The sequence below is a fragment of the Manis pentadactyla genome, chromosome 11 (assembly GCF_030020395.1).
Source record: "Manis pentadactyla isolate mManPen7 chromosome 11, mManPen7.hap1, whole genome shotgun sequence".
Lineage (NCBI taxonomy): Eukaryota > Metazoa > Chordata > Mammalia > Pholidota > Manidae > Manis > Manis pentadactyla.
In genome coordinates, this window is record NC_080029.1 from 104,150,449 (window position 1) to 104,172,463 (window position 22,015).

The 22,015-nt window shown below is 38.3% G+C and overlaps 2 protein-coding genes across 4 annotated transcripts in view; one reads left to right on the forward strand and one right to left on the reverse strand.

The window, feature by feature from the left end:
* The first annotated feature begins 144 nt into the window (after positions 1–144).
* On the forward strand, positions 145–18,363 carry PIERCE2 (piercer of microtubule wall 2). 2 transcript variants are annotated; one of them, XM_036919418.2, is made up of 2 exons: positions 145–361; positions 15,503–18,356. In XM_036919418.2, exons 1-2 carry the CDS (start codon positions 344–346, stop codon positions 15,848–15,850), a joined length of 366 nt encoding a protein of 121 aa, XP_036775313.1. In that variant the 5' UTR covers positions 145–343; the 3' UTR covers positions 15,851–18,356. The 2 variants fall into 2 exon arrangements, with proteins under 2 accessions (XP_036775313.1, XP_057344815.1); XM_057488832.1 differs by lacking the exon at positions 145–361 and adding an exon at positions 4,462–4,805 and having other exon boundaries at positions 15,503–18,363.
* The window catches only part of DNAAF4 (dynein axonemal assembly factor 4), a 95,441-nt gene continuing 76,519 nt past the window's right edge, over positions 3,094–22,015 (reverse strand). The window contains exon 9 of one of the 2 annotated variants that reach the window (XM_036919410.2): positions 3,094–4,138. In XM_036919410.2, coding sequence (XP_036775305.2) covers positions 4,059–4,138 — 80 coding nt within the window. In that variant the 3' untranslated portion in view covers positions 3,094–4,058. Of the gene's footprint in view, positions 4,139–19,912; positions 20,484–22,015 lie in introns of those variants that run through there. The other variant, XM_057488828.1, reaches the window with a different exon arrangement.

The window sequence follows — 22,015 nt, forward strand, 5'->3', positions numbered from 1 at the left end:
TCCCGTCAGGTGGCAGCGGAGGGAAGAACTACGACTCCCGAGGAGGAGCGCAGCCCGCCGCTGGGAGGCCGCAGGAAGCTGTACCCGGCGGCCGCGATCCTCACAACATCCGGGCCTCAGCGCTGCAGAAGCACCACGGTGGGTTGCTATGGAGACGAGCTGTTGCAACCACTAGAAAGGATTCGCGGGATTAGGCGGATTCATTTATACACATTGATCCGGCCGACGTTCCTGTTACCTTCGCAGGTTCAGTAAACAGGCCGCGTTTCCTGAGGGCTCGCTGATCTCGACATCGCTGCACGAAAAAATCGCGTTTGCTGAAAAATTAACGAAGACACCGAGAATGACCGAGTATGACTTGGTGGGTTTGGGCAGCGATTTCGATGTTTTTGACTTGGTACTCTACTATCGATTTGGGGCACTCGCACACCCACTTAACCGACCCCTAAAAAAAAAAAAACCTTTTTAGGCAACCATTGGGCTGCACAGATGTAAATGTGCATTGCGTAAGCCAGAATTGCTCTGAAGGTATAAAGATGATTGGGGATGGTATGCAATTCGTACCCCACTGCAAGCAATGTACTGATGGCTTTGAACAAAATCGTACCTTAATTTTACATTTACTTAACTGCTTTGTTCAAAAAAGGGTATGAGCACCCAGAAAAGGAAGTGGTGCACTTACATTCACTGTTGATGGAAACAGTAGAAAATTAAGGTTTAATTCTGTCCCCCCAAAAAAGATAAAAACATTAACAAGGAGGATGGTGGGTCTGAGTAGAAACAAAAGGGTGCCTCAAAATTGGACTTTTGTTTGCTTTTGGTGTTATTATAATTAATATGAACTATGACACACCACTAAAAAAGAGAAAACTTTAACTTTGTAATTACACTTTACATAATGGGTATTTTTATTAATTCAATGGCTTTGTTACTTAACTTTTAAAAAACGTGTATGTGTTTATAATTAAGGCCTTTGCAAAGTCAAGATGGCCTGACTTTGGCTAATTCTAGGAGAGACTGAAATTAAATTACTCTAATAACGGGAAGGGGAAATACCGGGGCAAAATACCTTTGAAACTGAAGTCAGCAAAGGGAAAAATAAAGTTTAAAACCCGTTTATTGGTTACAAGCAGTCGTCCCACGCGTCTCTCTCTCATGCTGCGGCAGAAGCAAGCGAATACTCCCCCCAGCCTCTCCGGTCCAGACAAGCCCTCCTTTGCCCCTGTAATTACCCATTGATACGGAGATGAACTACTCTCCATCCCTCGGAAACACCTGTTGATATGGAGATGAACTAAAGCCAGGCGAGAGATTCTGATAATATTGCAATTTTACCCACATTTACTAAGGAAACTAATATCATCTATTTGTAGATTTTTATTCAAGACTTTCCGAGACTAATTTTAAGACTTAATTTTAAAAGAATCATTTAGAATTTTAATTACCTTAACCTTAGGTAAATAATAGTTGCTGACCTAATGCGTAACCTAGCAGAGGATTTAAAACAATCCTTTTATTATTTTTTGTATTAGGCTGTTATGTTTTGTTTCTAATTGTATCTAGTTTGAACCCCACATTTTAAGAAAATCAGATTTGAAGAGGGTCAAACCAATGTAAGAAAACTGCAGTGAGACCCTATGACATAAAAGTAAAAGCAATTGCTGTTTTCTTAGTTTATAAACATTTGTAAGTTAACCTGGAGGTCTAAAAGATTTAGGTGAACACTGATTTTTCCAGATGGTGTGGTATTATAGTATACCAACAAAGTTTATCAGCAGCTTATTTGTCTTCTGACTACACTTAGTTTTCTGTTTTACATTTTGAGCCAAATCTGATCAGAATTTGAGACCGAGTAGTAGAGGGTCATTTGATGAGAGGCCTCTGTGACTGAGATTGCCCTGGGCAACCTGAGGGTGTCCATAAAGTAAATTAGGGTTGGTCACAGGGCAGCCACCTTCCACTTAAACCTTCCCTCTGCTGAGAAAACCTAGACACTTTGAGAAACGCTGACCTGTTGAGATGCCATAGCATTATGGTGATTATTCAGTGTCTATTCTCTTGATATTCAAAGCAAATTAATAGGCAGTTTCACAAAGAATAGCAACATATGATGAGTACTACTTCCAGCTTTGCCAGCTTTCTGCAAGATTATGAGTATTACATGAGTATTAGTAAACTGTAGTATATTAATGTAAAGTGTTATTAACCTGTAAATTTCAGAACTGAATTCTGGAAGATCCTATATATGCAATGATGTAAACCTGCAAAAAAAAAAACAGTAAAAAGTGATTCCATTTATGTAGCAATTTATCATTTTCATCCAGTTTTCTTTCATTTATGTTCACAACCACAGGAATTATGGCAGGTTTTTGGTTTGTTACCAATTTTATAGGTGATACACTATGAAGGTGAAATGATAAGGACTGGAACCTAGGTCACAGTTCCTGCCTTCTGCTGCTCCTCCAATTCTCTGTTGATAATTATTCAAATCTGAACAAAGAAAAGAAAATGGACTAAATACATCACATTTACAGATCTGATTTAAGCTTTCAAAACAAATAGGGTCCTGACCTTGGAAAACAACTTTAATGAGATACTAAGTAGACTAACCAGGAATTCAAAATGAGCTGGATTATGCTAACAAGGAACCTAACTAATTTAACCCAAATCTGAAACTCAAAAAGACTTTGTCTTCACTTAAACTTGACACAGCAGCTCTGTTACTTGGAGAAACTGAGATGATATGTTTACTAATCTTAAAGATTTAGAATTCTTAAAGGGTCTCAGCTTCATGAATCACAAGATTCTAGAGAATTCAAGGAGAAAGAACTGTAGTGCATATAAGCAATCTTCTATTTAACTCAACGTTAAAAAGATCTACAGTACCCTGATAACACCTATGAAGTTATTTAGATATAATTTCTGATCTAGAAGGACTTAGATTTTTAAGTATTCCAGAAATTGCCAAATTTTTTGTTTTAACTACCAATTTTTTTTGCCTACATGGATACCACAGAGTACATTTATTAAGGGCCTTATTAAGAGTAGAGGGCCTTATCATGAGTAAATATACATTCTCCTTTATGCTTTTTTTTTTATTTTGGTATCATTAATCTACAATTACATGAAGGACATTATGTTTACTAGGCTCCCCCCTTCACCAAGTCCCCCCCACATCCCCGTTCACAGTCACTGTCCTCCTTTATGCTTTTTGAATAACAGAAATTCACTAGTTCCTATTTCTACATTTGGAGAACCCTAATATCTGAGTCTTCTGATTAGGAAAAAAACAATCAAATCCATCTCCTTTATCATATTTATAGACAAGGAACTTGAATCTTTATAAAATAATCTCATAAAAGTCATTATCAGTGCCAGTATCAGAACCCAGAACTGGTGACAACTAATACATGCTTTTTATAATTTATGGTAGGAGGTATAAAAATACAAATTTCCCAATTAGTCTGTGTGACATCTTCTTGTATAATACATGCAGATGTCATAATGGCCCTCTCTCTCTCCAAATCCTCTCACTCCTTAGATTGCCTCCCAAAGGCCTCTTTAACTCCTGACCTCCCTCTAGCCACATCTTTCATAGCAAGTGTGTTGCCCAGAAGTCACAGTGTGATGATCTAGGATCAGTAGCTTGAACATAGAATGGGACTTTGTTAGAAATGCAGAATATTGGCCCAACTCTAGACCTGTGTCAGCACTGAGAGGCTGACACCCAAGTTCACATTTCTGGCAGGTCTAGACCAGAAGCTGGGTCTCTTAATCCAGTGTTTTCACTGTACTTGATTCACATTTTTAAAACCCTTATTCATGGAAAAATACTTTTTAAAAAGTTTATTAAGGACACTGTTCAAGTAAAACTATTCAGTTGACTGAATGGTTGATTGAATATGGTTTTGTAGTACTGGGGAAAACATTTTAGCTTAGGTTCATGTGGGTAAAATTGCAGTATTTCCAGAATCTGTCACCTGGCTTTAGTACATCTCCATATCAATAGGTGTTTCCAAGGGGTGGAGAGAAATAGCTATCTCCATATTAATAGGTAATTACATGGGCAAGCAAGGACTTATTTGGATCTGAGAGGTTGGGTGGAGCTCTCTTCTTCCGCATGAGGGTCCAGAGAGACCTGTAAGAAATAAACAGATTTCTCCCACTTCTCCCTTCGACTGATTCTTATAAGAAATAAACAGGTTTCGTGCACTTTATTTCTCCCTTTGACTGATTTCAGTTTCAAAGGTAATTTGCCCAGGGATTTTCCCCCTAGAGTTACAGTTCATTTCAACAAATAACACCTTTTTAATTTTTTCAAGATTATAATCAGACACAAGTACATTTAAAACACCAGAGATATAAGACATATTGTAAGGTTGAAGGCACTGGCGGGGGTGGGAGCACGTCAGACACTGATGATGTGCCAAGTCCCCGGTTGCTGCCCCCTCCCAACCTGAAAAATGTGCCTTAGGCTAGCCAATCCTCTCGCTGCTGTAAATCTAAGCTCTGCCTCCCCCTACCTTCTCTAAAAACTCGCTGCCTGCCCTGCTGAGTGTGACTTCCCCAGCCTGTGATAGCCAGATGGGGGAATATCACCTGGGAATGGTACTCAAATAAACTGCCTGGCCCTTTGTTGCCTCTTGTCACCTGCTTATTTCAGCTAGAATTTATCTTAACATTTGGTGCCGAGAAACCTGGGAAGGAGCATGAGCACAGGGCCCCGACCAGCCACTGGTGGCCCTGCCCCCTCCTTCCCCAACCTGGGACCTCAGCCTGCTCTCTCCTGCGTGGACTATTTTCCAGTGAGTCCCTCAGTTTCCCCTGGTCTGTTTCCCTTCCTAACTCCATTTCACCTGGTCCGTCCGAAATTGTATATACATCCAGGTTTGGGCATCCAGCCCATCCGCTGTGGGCATCCGGGATACCTGCCGCTGACCGTGCGGTGTGGGAGACATCCCTCACCCAGGCTCCGAGGCCGTCACCCCTGACTTGCAGCACTTGGGACGCTGGGCGCTCTTCTCAGCAAGATTAATTGGGAAGTGGTGCAGACATTGGGAACCAGCCCTCAAAAGCGGAGGCTCAGACTGCACTGTGGTGTCTCATTTCTAATTTGGCTACTCTATATTTGTTCTGGGAAGTTTGCAAACAGAAGCTAGTCTTTCTTTGCTCTGAGGCCAGGCCTCAGTATCCCTTGGACAATAAATCTCACTGGCCCCCTGAGGGAACTTTCAATTTTGGCCTCCTCACCGACTTGATTAATTATTGCCACCGGAGCGGAGAGTAGAGTAAAATCACGTATGTGCAGGCTTTTTGGACTTTGCGCTCCTGCCCAGACCTTTATGTTAAGTGTTAAAAGACTCAGGTTCTCCTAGCCCGATCTCCAGTTAAAAATTGTCAGCCTCTTACTCTGCCCAGTCCTTCTTCCTTTTCAGATCTCCCAGAAGACCTCAGTCGCCCACCTCCCCCAGCTCCCGATCCCCTCCCCCTCTCTCCACCACCATCTCTAAGTACTTTCTCTTCACACGTGTCACCACCATCTTAAAGTCCTGCATTCTCAACCATGCCGTTGTCCTGCTCTCCTCTTCCGGTGGCTGCACCACCCCCTCCCCCTCTCCTTCCGCCTTCACCGCCCTCTTCCCCCACCAGAACACGCTCTTCCCACCCTCTAGTTACGGAAGCCATGGACAAGAAGCTGAGGAGAGGGAAGGCAATTGGATATCAGTGACTCAAGTCTTTATATTGTTTTTGTCTGTCTGTGTATATGTTTTTGTGTAAGAAGTGTTGCTGACTGTAGTCGTTGTGTCTCAGTTTGTATGTTTGTGTGTCTAGGTGTGTAGATGAAAAATATTTTCCTACCTCCAGATGGTATTAATAAAAATTGATTTAAAAACAAGCACTTGTAAAAATTGGACATTCTAAAACTTCCAGAAAATCTGATAAAAAATATTAAGCATTTATGCTGATTTAAGTTAAACTGAAATAGACATGTCCTTATTGGTTATCAGCTGCCTAAGTTTACCTAAAGTCATTTAAGTTGATGTTATCTGCTAAATCTTTCAAGAATAAAATGCGTAGATGCTTGACTTTGTCTAATGTTCAGTAAAAGTTTTGTAAATAATCTAGCATAGTTGTTAGAAATGAGTGAACACCTTAATAATTGTATGTTGTAGTGTGTGTGCCTGCCTGCAGCCTGGGAATTTTTGTGATGACCTAGAATCTTGAAGTTTTGCTAAGTTAAGTAGACATATTTTGTGCTTAGAAATTATGCTGTAAAGCACATGGTTTCAGGAATTATAAAGTGTGTTCATAAATTTGTTAGTCTAAAGAATGTTAGGGCAATGGTTTACATAGCCCACATCTCAGTGTTCACTGAAAATTAAAGTTCCTAATGGTTTTAAGGTCTAATTAAAGCTACTTAAAGAAGAAGACATCTCTACTTGCTAAAAAAGATGTGTGTTTTAATAAGAGAAAGTATAAAGAATAGAAATTCATTTTGTTGAGGGTAAAAGAAAGTAATTGTTCTAAAGTACAGCTATTTATTTAAAGAGAGAGAACACTGAATGTAAAAGGAAAGTTGTAGAAAGCGTGTGGAAAGATTTAACATGGCCATGCTATATAAAATTAAAGCAAATGGGTCTCAGTATGAAGTACACAGCAAAATTAGAATTTTGTTTTCAGTTAAAAAGTACTTTTACCTCTAGTTGACTCTAATATTTTCCAGAAAGCCCCTGAAACATGTCAGAAAAATTTTTTCTCATTGAAGAAAGTTATTTAGCTAATTTAGCTTCTTTATCTGATATATAATTACCTGCAAAGCACTGTCAAAAAAAAATGATGTTAACCTTTGTTACTGAATGTTTTGTGTTACAGAAATATCTGAATTTCCTTATGTCAACTGTCTTATAGTAAGCTCTCATCAGATCTTTAACCATTGTCATTTGTAAATCTTTTGTCGTTTATAGTCACTGTTTTATTACTCCTAAACTAGTAAAGAACTAGATTTCAGCAGAACAAGTATTAGTTACATAGGATTAAGTAAACTAAAGATGATGATTTTGTGGCTTTTTGTTTCAGATATTGCTGATAAAGTGTTTTAAGCTTTTTATCTTAAGCTGACAACAGTTTAGTAAATGACTGTCTTTATAAGCAGAACTGAAACTTTATCTTTCTCTCTACCTGATCCCTCCAGAATTTAAAAACTCAGTGACTATTTTTATATTTCATGGCAGTATGTTTATTTGCATAAGTTCAATAATAACCTGCTTTCCGTGTAAGAAGACCAATTAAAAACACAGGTTATAAGACCAAAGCTTTGACTAGAATGTCATACCTAAGAGACACGTGTATAAACTCAGATATAAACAGCTTTAAGGAACTAAGATTGACTTTATAAAGCCAACAAAGCCCCTTGGAAGAACTAGCCTGGTACCTTGCTTACAGAGTTCCCAGCAGCCTTACCAGGTGAGTAAAGAAGGTCACTTCCTGGGAGGTGCGGGAACCTCAAGATGTCTTGGGGAACTCGAGAAGAGAAGAATTCACCCAAATCTACAGTACTGCAGGCAAAGCCTGATGGCAAGTCTGGCTTAGCTATCTGGCCTCAAGAGGCCTTTAAAACTTCAATCTGAAATTCCTTACAAAAAGTTCCACCGGGGCGGAGCCAAGATGGCGGCATGAGTAGGATAGTGGGAATCTCCTCCCAAAAACATATATATTTTTGAAAATACAACAAATACAACTAATCCTAAAAGAGAGACCAGAAGACATAGGACAACAGCCAGACTACATCCACACCTGCGAGAACCCAGCGCCTGGTGAAAGCGGTAAGATACAAGCCCTGGCTCGGCGGGACCTGAGCACCCCTCCCCCCAGCTCCCAGCGGGAGGAGAGGAGTCGGAGCAAGGAGGGAGAGGGAGCCCAGGACTGCTAAATACCCAGCCCCAGCCACCCGCACCAGAGTGCAGACACAGTGCATGCGTGGGGTGCTGGAAACTAGGGAAATAGGACAGCAAGACCTAGGAGCAGGTCCTGAAGCCAGCACCCCTGTAACAAAGAAAAGCAAGTGCTTTTTGAAAGTCTTAAAGGGACAGGGATGCCACAGCTGGACGGAAACTTCCCTGGTCAAAGTCCAGCAGCTGGAAATTCCAGCGAACCCCAGGTGCACTAACCCCCTGGGCAACATCTCTGAGACCCCTCACAGAGGTAAACAGCCAAACAGCACCCCCCTCCATTACCCCTCTGGGGGCCCCATCATAGGAGAGCAGGAGCCTGAGGCTGGCCACGCCCACAGCAAGGGAGCTTCCTCCATACCGGCCGGGCAAGATACAGAGACCCAGTCTACACGCAATTGCCCAACACAAGCCACTAGGGGTCGCAGTTGTCCCAGTAAAAAAAGGCCAGGAGCTAGTGGAAAGCCTTAGCCCTCCCAGCTGACAGAAAGTAAATAGCTCACCATTGCACGTATCAACATGAAAAGGCAAAAAAATTTGATCCAGACAAGACTAACCCAGACAGCTTTGACATCTGCTACATCTTCCCCTGAGAAGGAACCTGGGGAGATAGATTTAGCCAGTCTTCCTGAAAAAGAATTCAAAGCAAAAGTCATAACCATGCTGATGGACTTGCAGATAAATATGCAAGAACTAAGGAGGGAGAATACAGAAATAAAACAAGCTCTGGAAGGACTTCAAAACAGAATGGATGAGATGCAAGAGACCATTAATGGACTAGAAAACAGAGAACAGGAACACAGAGAAGCTGATGCAGAGAGAGATAAAAGGACCTCCAGGAATGAAAGAATTTTAAGAGAACTGAGTGACCAATTGAAACGGAACAATATCCACATTACAGGGGTACCAGAAGAAGAACACGGAGAAAAATGGATAGAAAGTGTCTTTGAAGAAATAATTGCTGAAAACTTCCCTAAACTACAGGAGGAAATGGCCTCTCAAACCACAGAGGTACACAGAACTCCCATGACAAGGGATCCAAGGAGGGCAACACCAAGACACATAATAATTAAAATGGCAAAGACCAAAGACAAGGACAAAGTATTAAAGACAGCCAGAGAGAAAAAAAAGGTCACCTACAAAGGAAAACCCATCAGGCTATCATCAGACTTCTCAACAGAAACCTACAGGCCAGAAGAGAATGACATGATATACTTAATGCAATGAAACAGAAGGGCCTCAAACCAAGATTACTGTATCCAGCACGAATACCATTTAAATATGAAGGAGGGATTAAACAATTCCCAGACAAGCAAAAGTTGAGGGAATTTGCCTCCCACAAACCACCTCTACAGGGCATCTTACAGGGACTGCTCTAGATAGAAGCACTCAAAAAAGAGCACATAACAAAACACCCAACATATGAAGAAGGGAGGAGGAGGAATAACAACGGAGAGAAATAAAGAATCATCAGACCATGTTTATAATAGCTCAATAAGTGAGTTAAGTTAGACAGTAAGGTAGTAAAGAAGCTAACCTTGAACCTTTGGTAACCACAAACTTAAAGCCTGCAATGGCAATAAGTACATACCTTTCATTAATCACCCTAAATGTAAATGGCCTGAATGCACCAATCAAAAGACACAGAGTAATAGAGTGGATAAAAAAGCAAGACGCATCCATATGCTCCTTACAAGAGACTCACCTCAAACCCAAAGGCATGCACAGACTTAAAGTCAAGGGATTGAAAAAGATATTTCATGCAAAGAACAGAGAGAAAAAAGCAGGTGTTGCAGTACTAGTATCAGACAAAATAGACTTCAAAACAAAGTAACAAAAGATAAAGAAGGACATTACATAATGATAAAGGGCTCAGTCCAACAAGAGGATATAACCATTATAAATATATATGCACCCAAAACAGGAGCACCAACATATGTGAAACAAATACTAACAGAATTAAAGGAGGAAATAGAATGCAATGCATTTATTCTGGGAGACTTCAACACACCACTCACTCCAAAGGACAGATCCACCAGACAGAAAATAAGTAAGAACACAGAGGCACTGAACAACACACTAGAACAGATGGACCTAATAGACATCTACAGAACTCTACATTCAAAAGCAACAGGATATACATTCTTCTCAAGTGCACATGGGACATTCTCCAGAATAGACCACATACTAGGCCATAAAAAGAGCCTCAGTAAATTCCAAAAGATTGAAATCCTACCAACCAACTTTTCAGACCACAAAGGCATAAAACTAGAAATAAACTGTACAAAGAAAGCAAAAAGGCTCACAAACACATGGAGGCTTATCAACACGCTCCTAAATAATCAGTGGATCAATGACTATATCAAAATGGAGATCCAGCAATATATGGAAACAAACAACAACACAAAGCCCCAACTACTGTGAGAGACAGCAAAAGCAGTCTTAAGAGGAAAGTATATAGCAATCCAGGCCTATTTAAAGAAGGAAGAACAATCCCAAATGAATGGTCTAATGTCACAATTATCGAAATTGGAAAAAGAAGAACAAATGAGGCCTATGGTCAGCAAAAGGAGGGACATAATAAAGATCAGAGAAGAAATAAATAAAATTGAGAAGAATAAAACAAAAGCAAAAATCAATGAAACCAAGAGCTGGTTCTTCGAGAAAATAAACAAAATAGATAAGCCTCTAGCCAGACTTATTAAGAGGAAAAGAGAGTCAACACAAATCAACAGTATCAGAAACGAGAAAGGAAAAATCACGACAGACCCCACAGAAATACAAAGAATTATTAGAGAGTAATATGAAAACCTATATGCTAACAAGCTGAGAAACCTAGGAGAAATGGACAACTTCCTAGAAAAATACAACCTTCCAAGACTGACCGAGAAAGAAACAGAAAATCTAAACAGACCAATTACCAGCAACGAAATTGAAGCGGTAATCAAAAAACTACCAAAGAACAAAACCCCCGGGCCAGATGGATTTACCTCAGAATTTTATCAGACATACACAGAAGACATAATACCCATTCTCCTTAAGTTTTCCAAAAATAGAATAGGAGGGAATAATCCCAAACTCATTATATGAAGCCAACATCACCCTAATACCAAAACCAGGCAAAGACCCCACCTAAAAAGAAAACTACAGACCAATATCCGTGATGAACGTAGATGCAAAAATACTCAACAAAATATTAGCAAACCAAATTCAAAAATACATCAAAAGGATCGTACACCATGACCAAGTGGGTTTCATCCCAGAGATGCAAGGATGGTACAACATTCGAAAATCCATCAACATCATCCACTACATCAACAAAAAGAAGGACAAAAACCACATGGTCATCTCCATAGATGCTGAAAAAGAATTCGATAAAATTCAACATCCATTCATGATAAAAACTCTCAACAAAATGGGTATAGAGGGCAAGTACCTCAACATAATAAAGGCCATATATGATAAACCCACAGCCAACATCATACTGAACAGCGAGAAGCTGAAAGCTTTCCCTCTGCGATTGGGAACAAGACAGGGATGCCCACTCTCCCCACTGTTATTCAACATAGTACTGGAGGTCCTAGGCACGGCAATTAGACAAAACAAAGGAATACAAGGAGTCCAGATTGGTAAAGAAGAAGTTAAACTGTCACTATTTGCAGATGACATGATACTGTACATAAAAAACCCTAAAGACTCCACTCCGAAACTACTAGAGCTAATATAGGAATTCAGAAAAGTTGCAGGATACAAAATTAACACACAGAAATCTGTGGCTTTCCTATACACTAACAAGAAACTAATAGAAAGAGAAATCAGGAAGACAATTCCATTCACAATAGCATCAAAAAGAATAAAATACCTAGGAATAAACCTAACCAAAGAAATGAAAGACCTATACCCTGAAAACTATAAGACACTCTTAAGAGAAATTAAAGACGTCACTAACAAATGGAAACTCATCCCATGCTCTTGGCTAGGAAGAATTAATATCGTCAAAATGGCCATCCTGCCCAAAGCAATATACAGATTCGATGCAATCCCTATCAAATTACCAATAGCTTTCTTCAATGAACTGGAACAAATAGTTCAAAAATTCTTATGGAAACACCAAAGACCCCAAATAGCTAAAGCAATCCTGAGAAGGAAGAATAAAGTGGGGGGGATCTCACTCCCCAACTTCAAGCTCTACTACAAAGCCACAGTAATCAAGACAATTTGGTACTGGCACAAGAACAGAGCCACAGACCAATGGAACAGAATAGAGACTCCAAACATTAACCCAAACATATATGGTCAACTAATATTCGATAAAGGGGCCATGGACATACAATGGGGAAATGACAGTCAGTCTCTTCAACAGATGGTGCTGGCAAAACTGGACAGCTGCATGTAAGAGAATCAAACTGGATCACTGTCTAACCCCATACACAAAAGTAAATTCGAAATGGATCAAAGACTTGAATGTAAGTCATGAAACCATAAAACTCTTAGAAAAAAACATATGCAAAAATCTCATGGACATAAACATGAGTGACCTCTTCTTGAACATATCTCCCCAGGCAAGGGAACAAACGCAAAAATGAACAAATGGGACTATATCAAGCTGAAAAGTTTCTGTACAGCAAAGGACACCATCAATAGAACAAAAAGGTATCCTACAGTATGGGAAAATATATTCGAAAATGACAGATCCGATAAAGGGTTGACATCCAAAATATATAAAGAGCTCACCCACCTCAGCAAACAAAAAGCAAATAATCCAATTAAAAAATGGGCAGAGGAGCTGAATAGACAGTTCTCTAAAGAAGAAATTCAGATGGCCAACAGACACATGAAAAGATGCTCCACGTTGCTTGTCATCAGAGAAATGCAAATTAAAACCACAATGAGTTATCATCTCACACCAGTAAGGATGGCTACCATTCAAAAGACAAACCACAACAAATGTTGGCAAGGCTGTGGAGAAAGGGGAACCCTCCTACACTGCTGGTGGGAATGTAAATTAGTTCAACCATTGTGGAAAGCAGTATGGAGGTTCCTCGAAATGCTCAAAATAGAAATACCATTTGACCCAGGAATTCCACTTCTAGGAATTTACCCTAAGAATGCAGCAGCCCAGTTTGAAAAAGACAGATGCACCCCTATGTTTATTGCCGCACTATTTACAACAGCCAAGATATGGAAGCAACCTAAATGTCCATCAGTAGATGAATGGATAAAGAAGATGCAGTACATATACACAATGGAATATTACTCAGCCATAAGAAAAAAACAAATCCTACCATTCTCAACAACATGGATGGAGCTAGAGGGTATTATTCTCAGTGAAATAAGCCAGGCGGAGAAAGACAAGTACCAAATGATTTCACTCATATGTGGAGTATAAGAACAATGAAAAACTGAAGGAACAAAACAGCAGCAGAAGCACAGAACCCAAGAATGGACTATAGTTACCGAAGGGAAAGGGACTGGGGAGGACGGGTGGGAAGGGAGGGATAAGGGTGGGAAGAAAAGAAAGGGGGCATTACGATTAGCATGTATAGTGGGGGGGGGCACGGGAAGGTCTGTGCAACACAGAGAAGACAAGTAGTGATTTTACAGTATCTTACTATGTTGAAGGACAGTGACTGTGAACTTGGTGACAAGTAGGGATTTTACAGCATGTTACTATTTTGATGGACAGTGACTATGAACAGGGATGTGGGGGAGACTTGGTGAACGGGGGAGCCTAGTAAACATAATGTCCATCATGTAACTGTAGATTAATGATACCAAAATAAAAAAAAATAAAAAATAAAAGTTCCAGCAAAGCGTATTTAAAAGAGCCTGTGTAATCAGTTGCTCTTCTTGCTGCATTTATGCAAATAATAAAGCCAACTGTTAATTATTTTCTTAACCTGGTTACTTCTAATAAAAATGAGGGTGATTTTAGAGAAAAATACTGTTTCAATAATTGCAGCCTTATCCATACTAAATCCTAATACTAGTCATTGAAACATAAACTAGATCCAGAATTCTAGCTTCTTCAAAATATCTGGCTATGATTTTCCAGATGTTTTAGTTTTCTCCTATCATTTCAATTAAAGTTTTACTACTTCTAGTTCTCATATTCAACCATGCATTCTTAATCTCATCAAGTTTGTCCTTCCAGAATAGAAGCGCCAACCTTCCGAGGCCCTCTCAACTGACCAGTGATAGAAACCTAGCTGCACCCTTTACTATGCCCTTTCTCAGCATGAAGCAGCCAGAACGGTCATCACCCCTTTTCCCTAGCAGCAGCTAGAGTCTGTATCTGTAGAGGAGAAAATAAGACAGAGACCATAAGCTTAGACAGAGTGAGGTGAGAGCCTCTGGAAAAAGCAAGGTAAAATATTTGCAGTCAGAGCAATGAAACTACATGCTATGAACCCCACCCCCACCCCCACAACGCGCCTTGTCAGCCAGAAGTAGCCAGATCAACTCGTTGCCCATTATGACCAAAAGGCTGGAATGTAAGGTTGAAGGCACTGGGGGGAGGGGTGAGCACGTCGGACACTGATGACGTGCCAAAGTCCCTGGCTGCTGCCCCCTCCCAACCTGGAAAATGTGCCTTAGGGTAGCCAATCCTCGCGCCGCTGTAAATCTAAGCTCTGCCTCCCCCTACCTTCTTTAAAAACTCACTGCCTGCCCTGCTGGGTGTGACATTCTTGGCCTGTGATAGCCAGACGGGGATGAATATCACCCGGGAATGGTGCTCAAATAAACTGCCTGGCCCTTTGTTGCCTCTCGTCGCCTGCTTATTTCGGCTAGAATTAATCTTACACATATGCCTAAAGATTCTTACTCATATTTCTGTTTGATTTTCCCAACTAGAAACACAAAATTGAATTTTTGAAAGATTAACCATTGCAAGGCTTTGAGAACAAATTAAGCAATATAATACAATCTCAAGGTGAAATTTATTAAATAGGGAGCCTGTATATAGTAACAACTTTAGAAAATCCCATCAGGTTGTAATTATTCTGAGAAAATTAAGCCAGGGTGGGTTTTGATGTGCATTTTCCTTTGATATTGATGTTGAACACCTTTTCATGTACCTGTTAGGCATTAGTGTATCTTCTTTGGAAAAATGTCTTTTCAGGTCCTCTGATAATTTTTTAATCACATATTTTTGCTATTGAATTATGTGAGTTCCTTGTATATTTTGGATATTAACCAAATATATATGGGTTACAAATATTCTTTCCCATTCTGTAGGCTGCCTCTTCATTCTATTGATTGCTTCTTGGCTGTGCAGAAGTTTTTTAGCTTGATGCAGTCCCACTTGTTTCTTTTTGCTTTTGTTGATTATGTTATTGGTACCATATCCAAAAAATCATTGCCCAGACCAACAACACAGAGTTTTTTCCCTTTTTTATTTTCTAGGAGTTTTTCAGTTTCAGGTCTTACATTTAAGTTTTCAATTAATTTTGAATTAATTTTGTGAGTGGTGTAAGATGGAGTTGGGACTAAGTTTCAGTTTTTTTCCAGACCTTTATAATTGAGAATGATTTGTTGTGTTTATATTTTAGAATAAGAAAAGTACTTCAGCTTCAAATTCAGACACAGAAATGAAACCTGAACAACTGCCTCCTTGTGTGAATCCTGGCAATCCTGTGTTTTCATGCATGTTGGATCCAAAAACACTCTATACAGCTACCTCACTATCTAAACCTAAGATGATTATGTACAAAACCAACTCAAGTAATTATGGTGCATTTTTACCTATGCCACAGTTTTTTCCCTGCAGTTATACTCCAAAGGAGCAAGTATTTTCAAGCCATATCAGAGCTACTGGATTTTATCAAAATAACACTCTGAACACTGCACCTGACAGAACCAGAACCCTTGATTTTCCTAATTTTCAACATACTCTGTGAAAATATATTCCTTTGTATATTTAACAAAAACTATACTTAGGAAAAATGAGTTTTAAATCTAAAGCTAGAATACCTAATTTGGGATATTAAATTTTTTGAATTAAATTAAAAGACTACTTTTAAGAAATAAAGCATTTCAAATGATAACTGATTGGCAGTGACTTCTTAAATAAAAATATGTTCAAAATAGCAGAATAAAAAATAGAGACTTCCTAGGTTTATTTAACACACATACTCCAAAAGCTTTGAAAGGCTTTCAGTATCTCAGTTGTCTATTTATCAAGACAAAGGAACACAAGAAATCAAAGAAAAAAAATGAATTAAGGAGTACTCTGCCCAGAATGTTAGTTTCTACTGCTAGGCTTCTGAAAAAAAGGACTTACTATTCATTCATTCATTTGGCAAATATTTACTGAACACCTGTTTATGGCAGGCACTATACTATGCAAATAGACCACAGATAAAAGACAGTATCCTTTATTTTTTCAATGAGCAATATTTTGGGGGAATGATATTAACAAATTAATGTGGTAATTTATGTAATAAAGTATGCAAAAGGTCATTCAGACAGAGAAACAGAATTGCTCAAATTGAGACCAAGGAAAAGCATCATTGAGAAGGTAAAGCCAAATCAAAGGAAAAATTGGTCCAGGCAGAAGAAACAGTATTTATAGAAGTACACAGATGTGAGAGTTGTGCTATATTTTTATAAATGCAATTAATTTGGTATATCTTTAACTTAGAGTGTGAGCAGTGGCGCATGATGGGCTATACAGTTCTTCAAACTCTGTAATTCCACAGGATACAGAGATTAGTTTTGGCTGCTGTCTTTTGAAACCTCACATTCAATTAGACCTGGGTACCTTTACTGAAAAAAGAAATCACTTTTTATTTTTCCCTGCTGGTTTCAGGTTCCGGATATTAACATCAATTAGAAAGAATAATCTTGTGAGACACTAGGGGATTAGAAAAGTTAGATCTTCTATTTACAAAAATGTTTTGATGTGAGGTAACAGCTCAAACTCTGCAGCCTAATGAAATTCTTCCAAAATTTGGTATTTGGTAATGGCACAAGCAGGAAGAATAATTAGTTTTGTTCACTTCCTCTAAAATATCAAAAATCAAGGCACAAGATTTCAGGGTGAGTTAATGCAAATGCAGAACTTGAGGTTAACAGCCTTTTCTCCACATAAATTATACAAACCATTTTACCCCTTCTCTGTAGGTGTTCAGTTTGTGGAAAGTGAAGTCAACTTTTTAATATATGGAATCTAGATATTAACCCAAAGTTCCTTACTGTACAGTATTATATTGTTTTCAGGTGTATAACAGTGATTCAACAATTGCATAACTACTAAATGCTCACCACGATAAGTGTAGTTACCATCTGTCAACATAAAAAGATAATTACAAAATTAATGACTGTATTCTCTATGCCATACTTTCATACCCATGAGTAATTTATAATTAGAAGTTTATACCTCTTTATCCCCATCTTCCCACCCTTCCCCCTATAGCAAACACCAGTCTGTTCACCATGCTTATGAGTCTAATTTGTTTTGTTGGTTTGTTTTGTTTTCAGATTCCACATATAAGTCTTATTTGTCTTTCTGTGTATGACTTATTTCATTTAGTATAATACTCTCTAGGTCCATCCATGTTGTCACAAATGGCAAGATTTCATTCTTTTATACTGCTGAGAAATAATCCATAGTATGTATGCACCACATCTTCTTTATCCATTCCTCTATGGATGAACACTTAATTTGCTTCCATATCTTGGTTATTGTAAATAATGCTGTGGTAAACATAGGAGTGCATATATCTTTTCAAAATAGTGATTTTGTTTTCTTTGGGTAAATTCCCAGAAGTAGAATTACTGGGTCACATGGTGTTTCTAGTTTTAGTTTTCTGAGAAAGTCCCATACTGCTTTCCAAAGTAGCTGCACCCATTTTCATTCCCACCAACAGTATATAGGAGGGTTCCTTTGCTCCACATCCCTGCCAACATTTGTTATTTCTTGTCTTTTGGATAGTAGCCATTCCAACTGGTGTGAGGCAATATCTATCTCATCATGGTTTTGATTTGCATTTCTCTGATTAGTGATGTTAGCATCTTTTCATGTGTCTGTTGGCTAACAGTATACCTTCTTGGGAAAAGGTCTATTCACGTCCTTTGCCCAGTCTTTTAATTGGATTTTTGTGGTTGTTTTGGTGTTGAGTTGTATGAGTTCTTTATATATTTTGGATAAGGGGCTAGTATCATTTGCAAATATTTTCTCTTATTCAGTAAGTTGCCTTTTCATTTTGTTGATGGTTTTCTTTGCCATGCAGAAGCTTTTTAGTTTGATGTAGTCCCACTTGTTTCTCTTTGCTTGTATTTCCCTTGCCTGGGGAGCCAGATCTAGAAAAAAGTTGCTAATGCCAGTATGTGGAAGGGACTTGATAACAGGGGGAGTCTAGTAACCATAATGTTGTTCAAGTAATTGTACATTAATGATACCAAAATAAGAAATAAATAAACAACAACAACAACAAAAAAGTTCCTAATGCCAATGTCCTGCCTATGTTTTCTCTAGAATTTTTATGGTTTCAGGTCTTATATTTATTTAGGTTTTTTATCTATTTCAAATTTTTGTGTATGATGTAAGAGAGTGATCCAGTTTCATTCTTTTGCATGTAGCTGTCCAGTTTTCCCAACACCATTTATTGAAGAGATGTTTTTTTTCCCATTATATATTCTACCTCCTTTGTCATATATGAATTGACCATATAAGCATGGGTTTATTTCTGGGCTTTTTATTCTGTTCCATTGATTTATGTGTCTTTTTTGTGTGCCAGTACCATACTGCTTTGATTACTGTAGCATGTAAGTATAGTTTGAAATCAGGGAGTGTGATACCTCGAGCTTTGTTCTTCTTTCTGAAGAATTACTTTGGCTATTCAAGGTCTTTTGTAGTTCCATACAAACTTTAGGATTATTTGCTATAGCTCTGTGAAAAAATGCCACTGATATTTTGATAGTGATTGCACTGAATCTGTAGATTGCTCTGGGTAGTATGGGTATTTTAACAGTATTAATTTTTTCAAGCATGGAATATCTTTTCATTTATTTGTGCCTTCTTTAATTTACTTCATTAATGTCTTATAGGCTTCAGAGTACAGGGCTTTAACCTCATTGATTAAATTTATTCCCAGGTATTTTTTTTCTTTTTGATGCAAGTGTGAATGGGATTGATTTACTTTCTCTTTCTGACAGTTTATTTATATATAGAAATGCAACAGAATTTTGTATTTTGCTTTTTTACCCTATGACTTTACTGAATTCATTTATTGTTTCTAGTAGTTTCCTGGTGGAGTCTTCAGGGTTTTCTATATCTAGAATCATGTCATCTGCAAATACTGACAATTTTACTTTTTCCTTACCAATTTTAATACATTGCCTTCCTTTTTCTTGCCTTTTGATTGCTTTGGCTAGGACTTACAGTTCTATGTTGAATAAAAATGGTGAGAGGGCATCTTTGTCTTGTTTCTGATATTAGAGGAAAAGCTTTCAGCTTTTCATCATTGAGTATGATATTAGCTATGGGTTTGTTATATATTTTAGTTAGGCCCTTTTTGTTTTATTGTTGTTGCTAAATCTCAGGATGAGTATCACAGAATCAAGCACATTGTCTGGAATGCCACCATGGAGTCAGTGATTCAGTGCCTATTAAAGTCCAGGGACAATTCCAGATACTAAGAGTCTGGTCTCATGGAGCTTAGCTTCTAGTAAATTCTAGTAGGGGGAAAAAGACCAAAAAATATGTATAGATATGTATACATGGAAATATGCATACATATTTACATGTTTATATATATCCTGTAAATATTTGTAAGTATGTCTACATGTTATACATACATGTTATAGATGTATTTATATAGACAGATTCATAAATATTCACACATGTATGTATATTTGTTATATTTTATACACAGACATACATTTATATCTATAGGCATAGACATTTATACACATACATAAACATATATATGTTTATGTGTATAAATCATACCAGTGAGACAGGAACCATGGGTTTAGACAGAGTAGGGTGAAGGCCCCTGGAAAAAGCAAGGCAAGATAATTTCAGTCAGAGCAGTGTAACAACATGCAAGAAAACCCCCTACCAAAACTCCATGTTAAACATTAAGCTCTAGAGTCATTCTTCAGTGAAATCAGTTAATATTCCCCAGATAAAGGGAAGTATCTCAGCACAGCCCATGTTTTATTATGCTAATCATTTGTAATCATGTGTAAGATTCACCTTAGCATGCTAAAAGGCCCAGGCTTATGTGCTGTTGTTCCTCCTTCAGGGTGATTTGCAACCTGGGCAATTAATAATGGCAAGCAAGCCCAGCCATAAAAAACATAGTGAAAGCAAGAAGGATTCCATCTAAAGATTGCCTTTTAAAACTCAAGAAGTTAAGAAGTACGATTCTTAACAAACTCTTTAGCAAACAGACAATAACTCAGCCCACCTTGAGGGCAGGGCAGGCAGTCTTGATTAAGATGCTCCCAGACCAAGAAGCTGCTATTCTGGGAAAGAATCTGCAGTAAATTTCTTATGTTAATTTTGCAGAATTACCTGGAGGACTGAAGAGAAAAGAAACTTAATGCCTCATCAAGGATGAACATTCTAAGACCACTCAACAAGTCCACACCCCTAAGCCCTTTATCACATTCCTAAAAATCCTCAACTTCCAATAAATCCTCTAGACAAAGCACAACTACAGACTTTCTTGTCTCCTCCTGGAATGAGCCAGGAGTTCTCTCCTCTTACTTTATCTCTAAAAAAACTCTGTGGTGCTCCTACCTTGATTGTTTGCTAAGTTCATTCTTCTCTCACTTTATCTATAAATAAAAGCCTCTCCCTGGCTCTCCTACCTTTAATGTTTGCTAAGTTCATTCTTCAACTCCATGAACAAGAACTCCAGCACCACCAGGTGATAATTATTCTGGGGGCAAAAAATAAAATAGGGTTCAGGTAGAAGGAGTGCTTGGATAAAAGAGTATTTCAGTGAGGTTGTAGAGAGGAAAAGTTTATTAGATTAGGTTTAAGAAGGAATGGTAAGAGTTGAAACCACTTTTTAGTAGTTAGCTGTGCACTGAACAGAGAAATGGGGTGATAGCTGGCAGTAGACATGAAGTCAAAGGTTATATGTTTAAAGGTAGGTAATATAGCATATTTGTATTCCGATGGGACCACAATTTGAGAACCACTGGCCTATTGGTAATCTCTTCTAAAGAGAAAGAGTAGAAAGAAAACAGAAATTTTTCTTTAATATGGACTAAAACAGCTTAAGTGTATAAAATCAAAGGCATGGATAGTCCTAACACAGAATTACTCACCAACTTAGAGTGCCCTTAGAACTAGGATACATAAGAACAACCTAAAAGAAGCATTAAAATATGGACTGTAAAATATTAAATTTACTACTTTGTGAGATACATAAATAAAGCAGTACATTTATGGAATATGCCATGATAAAAATCTAAAAAAGTAATTAGTATACTCTAATTTTTCTAAAAATAAAGATTCCATTTCAGATAACAGTTTCAACAATCAATTCTTCTAGAAAATACTTAAAGCACATTAGGTAAAAAAACTGACACTTTAAGGCAACCTTTCAACCCACTTTATACAATTATCATAACTTTAAAGTTTTACTTCTGTTTCTTGACTCATCATTAGAAATATAGCATGAGCCCTGTAACTCCGGGATTGGGAAATCCCGGGGCAAAACACCTAGCCGAAACCAAAATCATTCGAAGGAAGAAATAAAGTTTAAAACCCGTTCATTGCTTACAAGAAGTCATCTGTGTCTCTCCTGCTCCAGCAGAAGCCAGTGAAAATACCACCCAACCTCTCAGGTTCAGATAAGCCCTCAATTACCCAGGTAATTCTCCACTGACATGGAGATGCTCCACCCCTTGGAAATATTTGTTGATATGGCGATGCCAGGCAAGAGATTCTGGAAATATTGCAATTTTACCCACAAGCCCTCAGTTTCAGATGAAACCGGAAGCTTATCTTCCCAAAGTAATATTTTACCAGTTCATTTAGATCATTTTCCTCTTTTCACTGTAAACTAAAAGACTATTTGAAATACAGTTTACCCCATCAA